This window comes from Peromyscus leucopus, chromosome 4, assembly GCF_004664715.2.
Source record: "Peromyscus leucopus breed LL Stock chromosome 4, UCI_PerLeu_2.1, whole genome shotgun sequence".
NCBI lineage: Eukaryota > Metazoa > Chordata > Mammalia > Rodentia > Cricetidae > Peromyscus > Peromyscus leucopus.
The window spans coordinates 131,058,701-131,070,830 of record NC_051066.1 but is presented as its reverse complement, the minus strand read 5'-3'; the positions used below and the strand labels follow the sequence as shown (position 1 = coordinate 131,070,830).

Sequence of the window (12,130 nt, the reverse complement as noted above, 5' to 3'; positions counted from 1 at the left end):
TTCTGCCTCTGGAATGCTAGGATTAAAGGCGTGGGCTATCACTGCCTAACTAGTGGCTTTTCTGTTCTCTGACCCCAGATAAGTTTATTAAGGTACACAATATTTTGGGGAACACAATACCACCACACAGGTCAGATTTTTTTTTTTTTAAACAAAATTCAAATTGACCAGTAGCCTAATAGCCCTCTGGTGAATGTCTCTAGTGGAAGCTCCAACACCCCCAAACTTTTAACAAATGCCCTACAGACACAGAATCAAGAGCTGACTAATGTTTAACATTAAGGAACAGCCAAGACCATCTATTTCCCCCAACCAGGTAATTTAAGGTACATTTTCTACTATTTGCTCATAGAACAAAGAAAAAAGGCTCTAAGACATGATCTATGTTCATGCCAGCCTTCAAAGTGATTTGGTAAAACTACAGAAAATAAACACCCAGCAAGGTTCCACTGGAAGGATAAAAGCTAACAAAGAAATGGTCATTTTTCCCTGAGCAAATACACAAGTAATAGGTGAGCTGAGAGACTGGCATCTTTAGGTCTCAGTGTTTCCTTTCCTCCTCCTGCACTTTAAAACAATCCCTCTACATACAACGGAAGAAGGAATCTTAACTGAGAAAACAGCTACACAGACTGACCTATAAGCAAGTCTGTAGGGCATTACCTTGATTAATGACTGCTGTGAGAGGGCCAGCTCACTGGGGGTGATGCCACTCTGTGCAGCTGGTCCTAGACAGAGTAATAAAAAAGCAGGCTTGGGGCTGGAGTTCAGCAGTTAAAAGCATTTGCCACTCTTGCAGAGGATCTGGGTTCAATTCCCAGCACCCACGTGGTGGTCCACAACCATATGTAACTCCAGATCCAGGGAGCACAAACATATATACACACACACACAAGCAGAACAGTCACACACAAAGTAATATATACTTGTTTTTTGAGACAGTATTTCTCTTTGCATAGCCCTAGCTGTCCTGAAACTAAAAAGCAGGAAAGAAGGGGGGCTGAGCAAGCCGTGGGAGCAAGTCAGTAAGTTCCTCTGTATCGTTCCTGCCTTCAGGTTCCCGCCCTGACTTCCCTGGCTGATGGACTAGAATCTGTAAAAAGAAGGGAGGAAAAGGATTTACTGTAACTGAAAAAAAGTATGTAGGTGTTGCTTCTGGGTAGAGTCTGGAGAATAGAGTCCAGAAACAGAAATACTGGCATTTAATCATTTTTAAATCGAGTCAGAATATTAGAAACAAGGTGCATCTCAAACAACAGCCACTATCCTTATACTACAAGACTGACCAGCTCAGATATTCAAGTGATTTCTCCTGATTCTAAAGATGAGCTCACATAACTCTTGCTCATTACCACAGCCCAAGATTTCCTTTCCTATGGAAACCCTGCCAGTTACCCATTACTTCTGACAAATGACTCATGGATTCTTCACATTAAAACTTCCTCACCATTTTACTTTGTGTACTTTTAGTAACATCACCTAATTTTCCCTTTACATGGTAAGGAAAGCAGATACAGAATATTAACCCCACCTTATAAATGAGAAAATGAAGTTCAGTAAGAAAAAATGGTTTCTCCTGTTTACCATATCAGTACCATATAAGAAGAGTAGACCCCAAGTTTAGTTGTCCAAGACACTAACTACCTCATTATCAGCTTTTTTTTTTTATCCCCCCACAGAGAATATAACGTCACAGAAGACCAGAGAGTACCTGAATGGGCTCCAGTTTGGCCCACTACCTTCAACTTTATCCCTAACCTTCAAGGATTAACAAAGGCATACTTATTAATCTTTTTGAAAAAAATATTTTAAAGATTTATTTAATTATTTTATTATTGTATTTTATGTGTATGAGTATTTTGCCTGTATGTTTGTGTGCCACTTTCATGCAGAGGCCAGAAGAGGGCACTGGACCCCCCTGGAACTGGATTTACAAGACAGCTGTAAACCGTATGTGGGTGGTGGGAATCAAACCAGGTCCTCTAGAAGAACAAATATTCTTAACCGCTGAGCCATCTCTTGCGCGCACACGGGTGTGTACGGGTGTGTACGTGTGTGTGTGTGTGTGTGTGTGTGTGTGTGTGTGTGTGTGTGTGTTTTCTAAAAGCTCGGTTTCTCTCCTTCAATCCTTACATGGGTGGCAATGCCAGGCTTGTACAGTTACCCACTGAGCCATCTCAAGAACCCACTTATACCTTTAGACCCCTCAGGCAATGCTAAATTGTTGGAAGAAATCATGACCACAATACACTATCCTAAGTAATTTTTTTTAAGAGAAAGGAGTCCTTCAAGATGAGAACTTCTATGTTCCCTCCATTTCTATTTTCATTTTCTAGGACCCCATGCAGCAAAGCAGTCAAAGACAGTCACAGTGATGAGCTTTCAGAATCACAATTAGTAAACTACAAATTGATCAAATTCCAAAATCACAACTCAACTTCTGCAAACAGAGACCTACTTCACATCAAAAGAAAGTAGTAATTCAATATGAAACTTATTGAAACAACTGAATAACAGGCAGAGGAAAAGAAGAGAATATCAAAACAAATCAATACACTAGAAGTCAAATAAATAAGAAGTCAAAGCCTCCTTACCTAGTGGTATTATCCAACAATTATGCTATTTCCAATATGAACTTCACCTCAGGATCTTGCTCAAGAAGCAAAGGTAGGAATGGGATATAAACTGTCACTCTTTTTAATTTTATTAGGGAATGTGTGTGTAGTGTTCTCACCATAATACCCATGTGGAGGTCAAAGGACAATTTGCAAGAGTTAGTTCTTCACCACATGTGGATCCCAGGAATCAAACTCTGGTCATGAGGCTTTTCAGCAAATTTCTTAATCCAATGAGCCATCTAGCCCTACCCCTGATTTGTTTTACTTACCCATTTCCCTCCCAGCATTGAAAATAATTGCAGATATAAATCATGTCTTACTTGGTTTTTATGTTCTCTACTAGGAGAACACACAATAAGTACACAAATTGCTACAATAACTAGCTGAGCGTTGAGAAGGAAGACAGGCTGTTGGGATTTCCAAACATAATTGTGATACACCATTAAGGTAACGCAGTAGCCCTATTTACAACCCTAACTATAAAAAAGGGGCTATTTTAATTGTTGTGAAAAATTAATAATTTAAGGTGAGATTTTAAGCAAAGTTATCTTGTGTTCCACTGACTCATGCACAGCTCTCATTATTATGGCAGCACCATTCCTCAGTGATAGCTTACAGCTATCTAGAAGAACAAAGTCCAAAAGCCTGAAAATGGTCTGTGGGAACAGCAACATTTGACTTCACAGTATATCGTGATCAGACCTAACACAAAGAAAACCTAGACCTACAAACTGATGGGTTACAGAAATGACCCTTTTAAATCTACTGCTGGGTTTGATTTCACTAGCACGAAGAATTACAAAGCAAACTAGACAAACAGATGAAGAGAAACCATGCAAACATCACCTTTAACTAAGCTTACAAAAATCTTTAATAAACAGGAGACAGCTAAATACCAGATAAATGCCTCCAGAGTGAAGAAAACCTGGCCAAAAACATTAAGTTGCTAAACTTGGTCTTCTAAAAGAGAATATTTGGAGTAAAGCAATCATTCCTGGCTTGACAAACTTAACATTCATTCTCTATAGATGTCATTTCAAAGGCCAGGTGTCCTCAAATAGGGTTACCTACCTCATAAGGCTAAATAAAGCTCTGCAAAAATGCTTGTCTGGGGCTAGGCATGGTGGCACACACTTTAATCCCAGCACTGAGGAGGCAGAGGCAGGTGGATCTCTGTGAGTTCGAGGCCAGCCTGGGCTACAGAGTGAGTTCCAGGAAAGGTGCAAAGCTACACAGAAAAACCCTGTCTTTAAAAAAAAAAAAAAAAATTACCTATTTCAAGCCAGGCAGTGATGGCACACACCTTTAATCCCAGTACTCTGGAGGCAGAGGCAGGAGATCTCTGAGATGAAAGCCAACCTTGCCTACAAAGTGAGTTACAGGACAGCAAGGGCTCTACAGAGGAAATTGGGGGGGGGGGGGCGCTGCGGGATTATCTATTCCAGAGCCAGCTAGACGGTTCAGCAAGTCAAAGTACCTGCACTGCAGAGCCTGAGGACATGATTGGATCCTCAGAATGCAGGGTGAAAGGAAAAAATCAACTCCCAAAAGACACTTGAGCCATACAGACATGACAACTGACACAAATACATCATACTCGTGTGTGTGTGTGTGTGTGTGTGTGTGTGTGTGTGTGTGTGTCTAAATGACCTAGTCATACAACATTACTGCTAGAAAGGACCTTAGTTATTCAGATGAACAAACCTGAAAATTTGCCACCTAATAGAAAGTCTGAAAAGCAGGTCTCTAGACTCCTATCCCTAATAAAAAAGTCCCTGATACAGTCCCATCCTGTTCTGTCTTGCTCAAGCCCATCATCCACTCCTCTCCCCACTCCGCTGCTATTATCAAAGTCTGTAGCAGGAATCTTAAAAGTTCTTATTAATAAGAGCCGGGCGTGGTGGCGCACGCCTTTAATCCCAGCACTCGGGAGGCAGAGCCAGGCAGATCTCTGTGAGTTCGAGGCCAGCCTGGGCTACCAAGTGAGCTCCAGGAAAGGCGCAAAGCTACACAGAGAAACCCTGTCTCGAAAATCCAAAAAAAAAAAAAAAAAAGTTCTTATTAATAAAATCAAACCCGAGGTCAGTTATTGGGGTCCATGCTGGTAGATCAGAGAGACAGAACAAGCCACAGCTATCTCATCTTGCCAATTCCTCAGCTGGTCCTGTTTCCTCAGACTAGAAGCTTCTGTGTCCTCATCCCAATGGCTCTCAGCTGAACTGCTGCTAGAAGCCTGAATGCTTAACCAGCCAAATGCTTAACCAGCCAAATGCTTCTAGTTTCTGGTCCTCACGCCTTATATATCTTTCTGCTTTCTACCACCACTCCCTGGGATTAAAGGCTGGCTTTCTGGGATTAAAGGTGTGTGTCACCATGCTTGGCTATTTCCAATGTGGCCTTGAACTCACAGAGATCCAGAGGGATTTCTATCTCTGGAATGCTAGGATTAAAGGTGTGAGTGCCATCATTTTCTAGCCTTTGTATTTAGTGGCTGTCTGTTCTCTGACCCCAGATAAATTTATTAGAGTACACAATATTTTGGGGAACACAATACCACCACATTTCCTTTTTGTCTAAAATTAAAAAAGCTTATAACTAATACAAGAAAAAACTATCTTCAATAAGTATATGCAATATACAGTCAAGATTACATTAACAGTCTAGTCCATTAACATTTGACAGATCTAGACAAAAAACCTCCATTATATATTAACAATGTCCAGTCCAGTAACATCTGATAAACTCAGACCAAAAAATTTTCATTACTTATCTTATTTAAAACAAGTAGTTCCTTTTTAAAAGTAGATTCCATAGTCCCTTTTTATGTTATCATATCCAAAAGTCACTAAAATCTGTTGCTCTTCTAGAAAAGGAGTTCCTTGGGCTCTTTTACTCATTTTTTGGTTTTCTGGTGCCTAGCTAAGATAATAAAACTTATAAAACAGCATACCAGAACATAAGAGTGTGTTACAAGATGTTGTCTAGGGAAAATATAAGATTATCCTGGCTTAACAAAAGCAGTCTTTGCAGCTGGACAGAATCTACATGCCTAGCAACTAATATTTCCCTTTCCACAACTAGGGTTTCCACCACTCAGTTTAACCCAGTGGTTCTCAACCTTCCTAACACTTTGAACCTTTAATACAGTTCCTCATGTTACAGTGACCCCCAGCCATTTTCATTGCTACTTCATAACTAATTCTGCTTCAGAGTGGTGTCTCAGTGCCTAAGACCATTGGAAAGCACATATTTCCGATGGTTGTGACTGCTGGGTTAGCCAAACTAGATTCTGAAGTCACACTAACCCCCATCTCCCTTCACCACTGGCCCCAGCTCTGATAAAGAACTGGTGTCTATAATAGAGATTAATGAAACGAGAGTACGATAACCACCCTATATGACAAATCCTCCCCTTTCCCTTCTGTATTCCTTTTTTGGTTCCCACTTAAAACTTCAACTATAGAACTGATTAAAATGTGCTTCTTTCCATATCCTCCACTCCAACAATCTTTCTTATTACTTGGTTCACTTTTTTCACGTATACATAACTCTGGTTTTCCTTATCTGAAACACCAGAACCTTGGGCCAGTGATACTGCACCTGTCTAACTGGTCTCTACCCATAGTAGATGCACAAAGTCATGGGCCCCCTCACCTCAAGCTAAGAAGGTCCAGTGTCCTTCACACAGTCAACAGGGCCCTTCTGTGAGCTGACTTCTACTCTGCCTACCTTGACAGTCTCACTACTACCACATCCACTCATCTGAGAATCTTGAGAAACTCATTTAATCCCTCTGAGATGGTTTCCTTGCCTACAGGAAGGCAATAATAATTTTAGCTACCTCTCAGGGAAGAGGTTAACAAATGTTAAATGTCTACAACTGTACCTGATACAGTAAGTAACCAAAAGTCTCACATAATATTATTACCATTTCTAGAATTACAGTTCTTTCTGCCTTAAATAGTCGTATCTCTGCCTCTACTGTGGCTCCCCAAATTTCATTTTCCTGGTTTGTGTTTAGGCCTAGCCAGCTTCTCCAAGGATGCCTTCTTGACCCAGTAAAGTTGAATTGGATGTCATTCCTCTATGATCCTATCCTTATCACAACACTCCTCATATGCCTGTTTTTTGCCTGACTGTATGTACCCAAATCCTCAAGCCTAGTATTGTTTAGTAAATGCCTCAAAACTAGTCTCTGAAGGAAGGCATCATCAGTGATACTTCTTGTAACTCCAGGCTGAAGAGAAGTACCCCAAGTTCCAAGACAGTCTTAGCTACATAGTAAAACCCTTTCTCAAAAAAACTTTTAATTCAGGAAATAAAAAAAAAAAAAAAAAAAAAAAAAAACTTTCCAATAATGATGTGTCCACTGAAACAATTACATTTGGAATGTTAAAAAGAAGTCTGGTTTAAACAGCCAAGCAGACCTATCCAAGGTCTATCTAAGGTCTGGAGATTGCTCAATGATTAAGAGCACTGGTTGCTCTTCAGAGGATCTGGGTTCAATTCCCACCACCCACACGGTAGCTCCTATCTATCTCAAACTCCAGTCTGTCTAGGGAATCTGACATTATCTTCTGGCCTCCTTAGGCACTGCATGCACATGGTGCACAGACATATATGCAGACAAAACACCCAAACACATAAAATAAAAACAAATCTACACATAAACTCCATGTTCAATCTCAAGCACCACAAAAGAAGAAAAAAAAATGGCACTTTATCAAACATATTATTCAACACATTCGACTTTAGTAGATAAAGTGGGCTATCAGATTTTTAGAGAGCATACCATAATCATGTTTGTTGTTCTATTCCCCATCTATGGAACACTCCCTACTCCAAAGCCACATTACTATCAGAACAAAATTCCAGCCAACTTTCATAAATATAAAAATCTCACAACAAGACACAGAAATAGCCAGGCATTGGTGGCACACGCCCTATATCCCAGCACTTGGGAGGCAGAGCCAAGCAGATCTGAGTTTGAGGCCAGCCTGGTCTACAGAACAAGATCCAGGACAGGCACCAAAACTACACAAAGAAACCCTGTCTGAGAAACATACAAATAAATAAATAAAGACACAGAAACATTAACCAAAGTGAATTTTGAAAGGCTAAATGTAACACCTAACCCCACCCTAACCACCTACAGCAGTGAGGAACAATAAGAACATCTAAGACTCTAGACTCCACACTCTAATCCTTTCTGTGTGCCTTTAGGAAAAGAGGGACACAAAAGGGGAGCTTGTCATTGAGCTAATTAATCCACCTCATCAGCTGACCAATTTTAATCCAAGCTGCTGTCATAGTTCTGCTATTCCTGATCACTACATGATATGCTAAACCCTGAATGGCCAAATAAGCATGCACAGAGAATATGGAATAGTCTGGGTTCTAGTTCAAGGATAGAAAGTCTCCTCTGAAAATACAGGGGCTAGTATAATTCCAGAACTGGCTTCAGCAAAAAAGCTTAAACTGTACTGTGGAGAAGGGGGCTTTGCTGGAGTTCAACCAGGCCTAGATTCCTGCTCTAGGGATGTCATTCTCTGCCACAGATGAGAACTAGTAAATCATTCTGAATTTACCGAACACGGTGAAATGAAGACAGGCAATGCTAGCTTTGGCAATCACAAAAGGACAAAGACTGAATTATTTCACTTCAGTGTGAAGGTCCTCGTAGTCAAATTTACAGCAGAAAACAGAATGGTGTTTGCCAGGTGTCTTCAACAAGAACTTAGTGTTTGACCAGGGGAGTTTCAGTTAGGGAACGTTAAGATAATTTGGAGATGTCAGCTGTACAACAATGTAAATATACTTAATCCCATAGACTTGCACACTGTAAAACTGTTGTGATGCCAACTGTTTAATATGACATACATACATACATATATGACACCACAATTTCTGAAAGGATCTAACTTTAATGTTACTGTCCCCAAAGTGAATCCAGCTTGACCAATTACATGGCCCTGAGCAAGTCATGTAACACTTCTCTAAGCCTGTTTCTTCTGTAAAGCAGGGGTAATACTTAGTTCATAGACTGTTACAAGGATCAAATGACATGGCCCAGTAAAAATCTTCAGTCCTATGACAGACTCATAGATGTTATTTCTGTAAGAAGCATTTTCACAATCATTTTGTCTCCAGAGTACCCTAAGAGACTTTACACATAAGGAAACAGACTCAAAGGGCCACAAGGAATGGCTAAGCTCCTTGTAGATGTCACCACCAGTTAAATTCTGGGGTCCTAAGGCAAGTGTCCTAATCTGTCTCTACTGCCTGACACCACAAAGACATAAGTCAAGCCCTGCAAACTACTTCACACTAAATTAGAATCCAGATTAAGTTACAGAAGAGTACCTAAACCAGTAGGAAACTAAAACAAATGTGATAACTAAAGCAAACACAGACAGACACCTGCCCTTTAGACATGAGGTACAGAAAGAGGCTGAGACTACACAAGGTCTTTTGAGATGTCCAATAACCTGAGACTCCTGATCCTGAGGCCTGGAAAAGTAGTTCATGTTCAACAAACGACAACATATGGGAGAGGGAAAAAACTGACTGAAAGAAAGGCTACCGAAAAGTCTAGTAATCACCAAGGTAGTCAATTTATTTAGACAACCTTCCCCTTCCAAGGATCAGTTAAAAGCAAATAAGGGGTGGTCTACTGAGCCATCCACCTCCCATATCCACCACTACTCATCTAGACTCTTAAGGATGAGTGAAGCACAGCAGACCTACAGGTCCGAAGAACAAGTGCAAACACGAGGTCTCCTCAAGACTCAGCCCTGACTTTTCAGATGATCCCCCCACAACCAGTATCAAAACAGTCACCAAAGTTAATTTTAGTTCCCTTTACCCCCTCTAGGCCTTATTGGAAACAAAAATAACACTATTTGAAGGCAGGGAGTTGAAGCCGTTGACTTGAGCTACCTACATCCCTGACCTTCCAACTAAGATTATGGAGAACATATAACACTTGAGGTTGGCCGAAGAGGGAGACATGCAATAAAGTAAACGGTGGACTTCGGTGAGATCCATAAGCTCAGAATTTCATTTGTGCTTGAGGCTTATAGATCTCTGGATCTTTCTAACCACAACACTAGCAAAAATAAAATTTTTTTAAAAAATTCATCCTAATCACCTTTCCCTCAGAGTTCTGATAACAACAAAAGGAGCAGGAGCAGATAGGTCAATGTCTCAGGAGGAACCCAGAGTTAATGTTTCTTAACTATATGGTGTTAATCCTAACGGTAAATCAAAATGCCCTCTGCACAAGAGTTGACACATGCTCCTATCAGCAAATAAGTTACTAACAGCTTTGCACTTCTACGGCTGTTTCATTTCTCTGCACCTCGATTTCTGCTCCTTTGACTAGGGACAACTCTGGAAGACCACTGTGGACATTAGGCGATACATTCACGAAGTTGCTGGGTCGGTCTCATAGGACGTTACCTGTTGGCATTTCACGCTCCTGTCCATGTACTAACTCCCTCCCTGAATTCACCAACACCCTTCGAGGCCGCGTCAATTCCTGACCCCATTTCACCAAGGAGAACACTGAGGCTTCCCGCGCAGAGGGCTGCAATAAAGTGTGGGACCCAGTCCCAGTCCCGCGCAGAGGGCTGGTCGTTCCCTTCCGCGCCCCAGGTGACAACGACCAAAGGCTGGGCCAGGGTGGCGGGCGAGGCTCTCACACCCGTGGGGGGGGGATGGGAGGGGGGAGGGAAGGACCCGTTTTGCGCGCCTAAGGGAACCCAAAGAACCGGCCGGGGCTGGGAAGCCGGAAGCAGCCGGGGGTCCCCCGACCGAGGCCAGGGCCAGGCCCCAGCCCGCCCGAGGCCTCCCCGGCGCAACCTCCGCTCCCTCCCCTCCTCCCCTCGCCGGTCGGGGCGGGGCGCGAGCACAAAAGACTCCAACTTCCGAGCGGGCGCCCGCCCACCCCCAACTCCTGGCCCCGGCCCCGCTGGCCGATCAGAAGCAAGCTGCGAACGCCGGGCGGCCAGGGGCGAGCGCAGGTGGCCCCGGGCAGGCGACCCCGGGGCGGCGGGCCTCGGAGGGGGGGGACAGCTCAGAGGGAGGGGGGCCGAGAGTTACGCCGGCTCCCAGGACTCCCCGAACGGCCCGAAAAAAGAGTTTCTAAAAATAGGCAACGGCCCGCCGGAGGAGGGGAGGAAGGAAAAGGCACCGGGAACAGCCCGCCCGCACTCCCCCGGAGCGGCCCGCGGCCCCCACTCACCCGCGCTGAGCTCCGGAGGACGCCGCGCGGCGCGGAAGGCGACGGCGCGGCCGGCTCTCGGGAGGCCGGGAAGGAGGGAGGGAGGGAGAGAGGGAGGAAGCGGCCCCGGCCGCCGCGTGAGGAGCCGGCGGAGCACACGCGCGCGAGTCGCCACCGCTTCCGCCCCCTCGGCTCCCCTCGGCCCCGCGCCGCTCGCGCGCCCCGCCGCACTGACAGAGGCGCGGGCCCCGCAGCCACGAGTCCTTCTCCTGGCCGCCACCACTCGGCCGCGCGCGGGGAGGCCAGGGAAGGCGGGCCTCGGCACGCGCGGCCTGCCCGCCGCCTCGGCTCCGGCCCGGTTCTCAGCTGCGCCCTCCTGGACGGGCCGTGCCACCGGAGCCGCCCGAGCACTCGAGCCTCAGCGCCGCCCGGCCCGGGGCCCCGGCTCTCCGAACGCGTGGGCTCCCCGCACACCCCCGCGCCTGGCTTTGGAAGGGTCCCGAGCTTGGGGCGCCGAGAGGAGGAGGGCGGGCCCGGGGCGGGGCCTGACGGGAGGAGGGGCGGGGGTGGCTGGCGGGGGGTCCGAGGGCTGCCGGGCCGGACGACACCGGGGTGGGGAGGAGCGCGCCGAGGGCGGAGCCGAGCGCGGAGAGCGTGCCCGGAGGAGGAGCCTCGGGGGCCCCGGCGCCGGCCTACGGAAGCGGAGGCGCTGCCGAGAGCCGCCCGGGCGGGCGCCGCGAGCTTGCCGCGGGCCTGAAGGAGGCGGGCCTGGGAGTACAGCGAGCCGGCGGGAGGGGGGGTCTGGGCTGGACCCCCGAGCGGGAGCCGGAAGGAGGAGGAGGATCCTCCCGGAGGAGGAGCGGCGGGGTGGTGCTTGAGTGGGCGAGGCCAGGAGCTGGGGCCCCCGGGGTAGCTGCGCGCCGTGCGAGCAGGGTCGTGGAGGAATTGGAGCCGGGTTATTTCACTTTCTAGGAATTAGGGGGCTGCCGCTCGCTGCGAAGGCTGGGGTGGGGCGGAGAGGCTTCGTGGCCCGGGTCTGGGTGCTTGCTCCTCAAAGGGGAAAAAAAAAAAAAGCTTAGTCGAGTAGTTTTGCTCATATACTGGATGAAATGTTTTCTTACGTAGCCTGGCTGTTGGTTTTCCCTCCTAAATATTGCTTGTGTCAGGATCTCCCATTTTGGTCTTCCACCCACATCCCCGCTCTGGCCTCTCCAGACAATCCGAGGTCTTCTGAGAGCACAAGAGCACCATTGTCGGCTCCAGCTACAGACCTCCCAGAAGGCTGGAT

At 45.8% G+C, this 12,130-nt stretch overlaps 2 protein-coding genes across 4 annotated transcripts in view; one reads left to right on the top strand and one right to left on the bottom strand.

The window, feature by feature from the left end:
* Raly (RALY heterogeneous nuclear ribonucleoprotein) overlaps positions 1-11,069 on the bottom strand; it is a 76,781-nt gene extending 65,712 nt beyond the window's left edge. The window contains exon 1 of one of the 3 annotated variants that reach the window (XM_028889017.2): positions 10,864-11,069. The gene's annotated coding sequence lies outside the window, so the exon portion shown is untranslated. Of the gene's footprint in view, positions 1-10,079; positions 10,158-10,863 lie in introns of those variants that run through there. The other 2 variants (XM_028889018.2, XM_037205335.1) reach the window with 2 other exon arrangements.
* Positions 9,052-11,720, top strand: LOC114706542 (translation initiation factor IF-2-like). Its single transcript, XM_028888961.1, has 2 exons — positions 9,052-9,056; positions 10,178-11,720. The coding sequence occupies exons 1-2, from the start codon at positions 9,052-9,054 to the stop codon at positions 11,718-11,720; spliced, it is 1,548 nt and encodes a 515-aa protein (XP_028744794.1).
* The last annotated feature ends 410 nt before the right edge of the window (positions 11,721-12,130 follow it).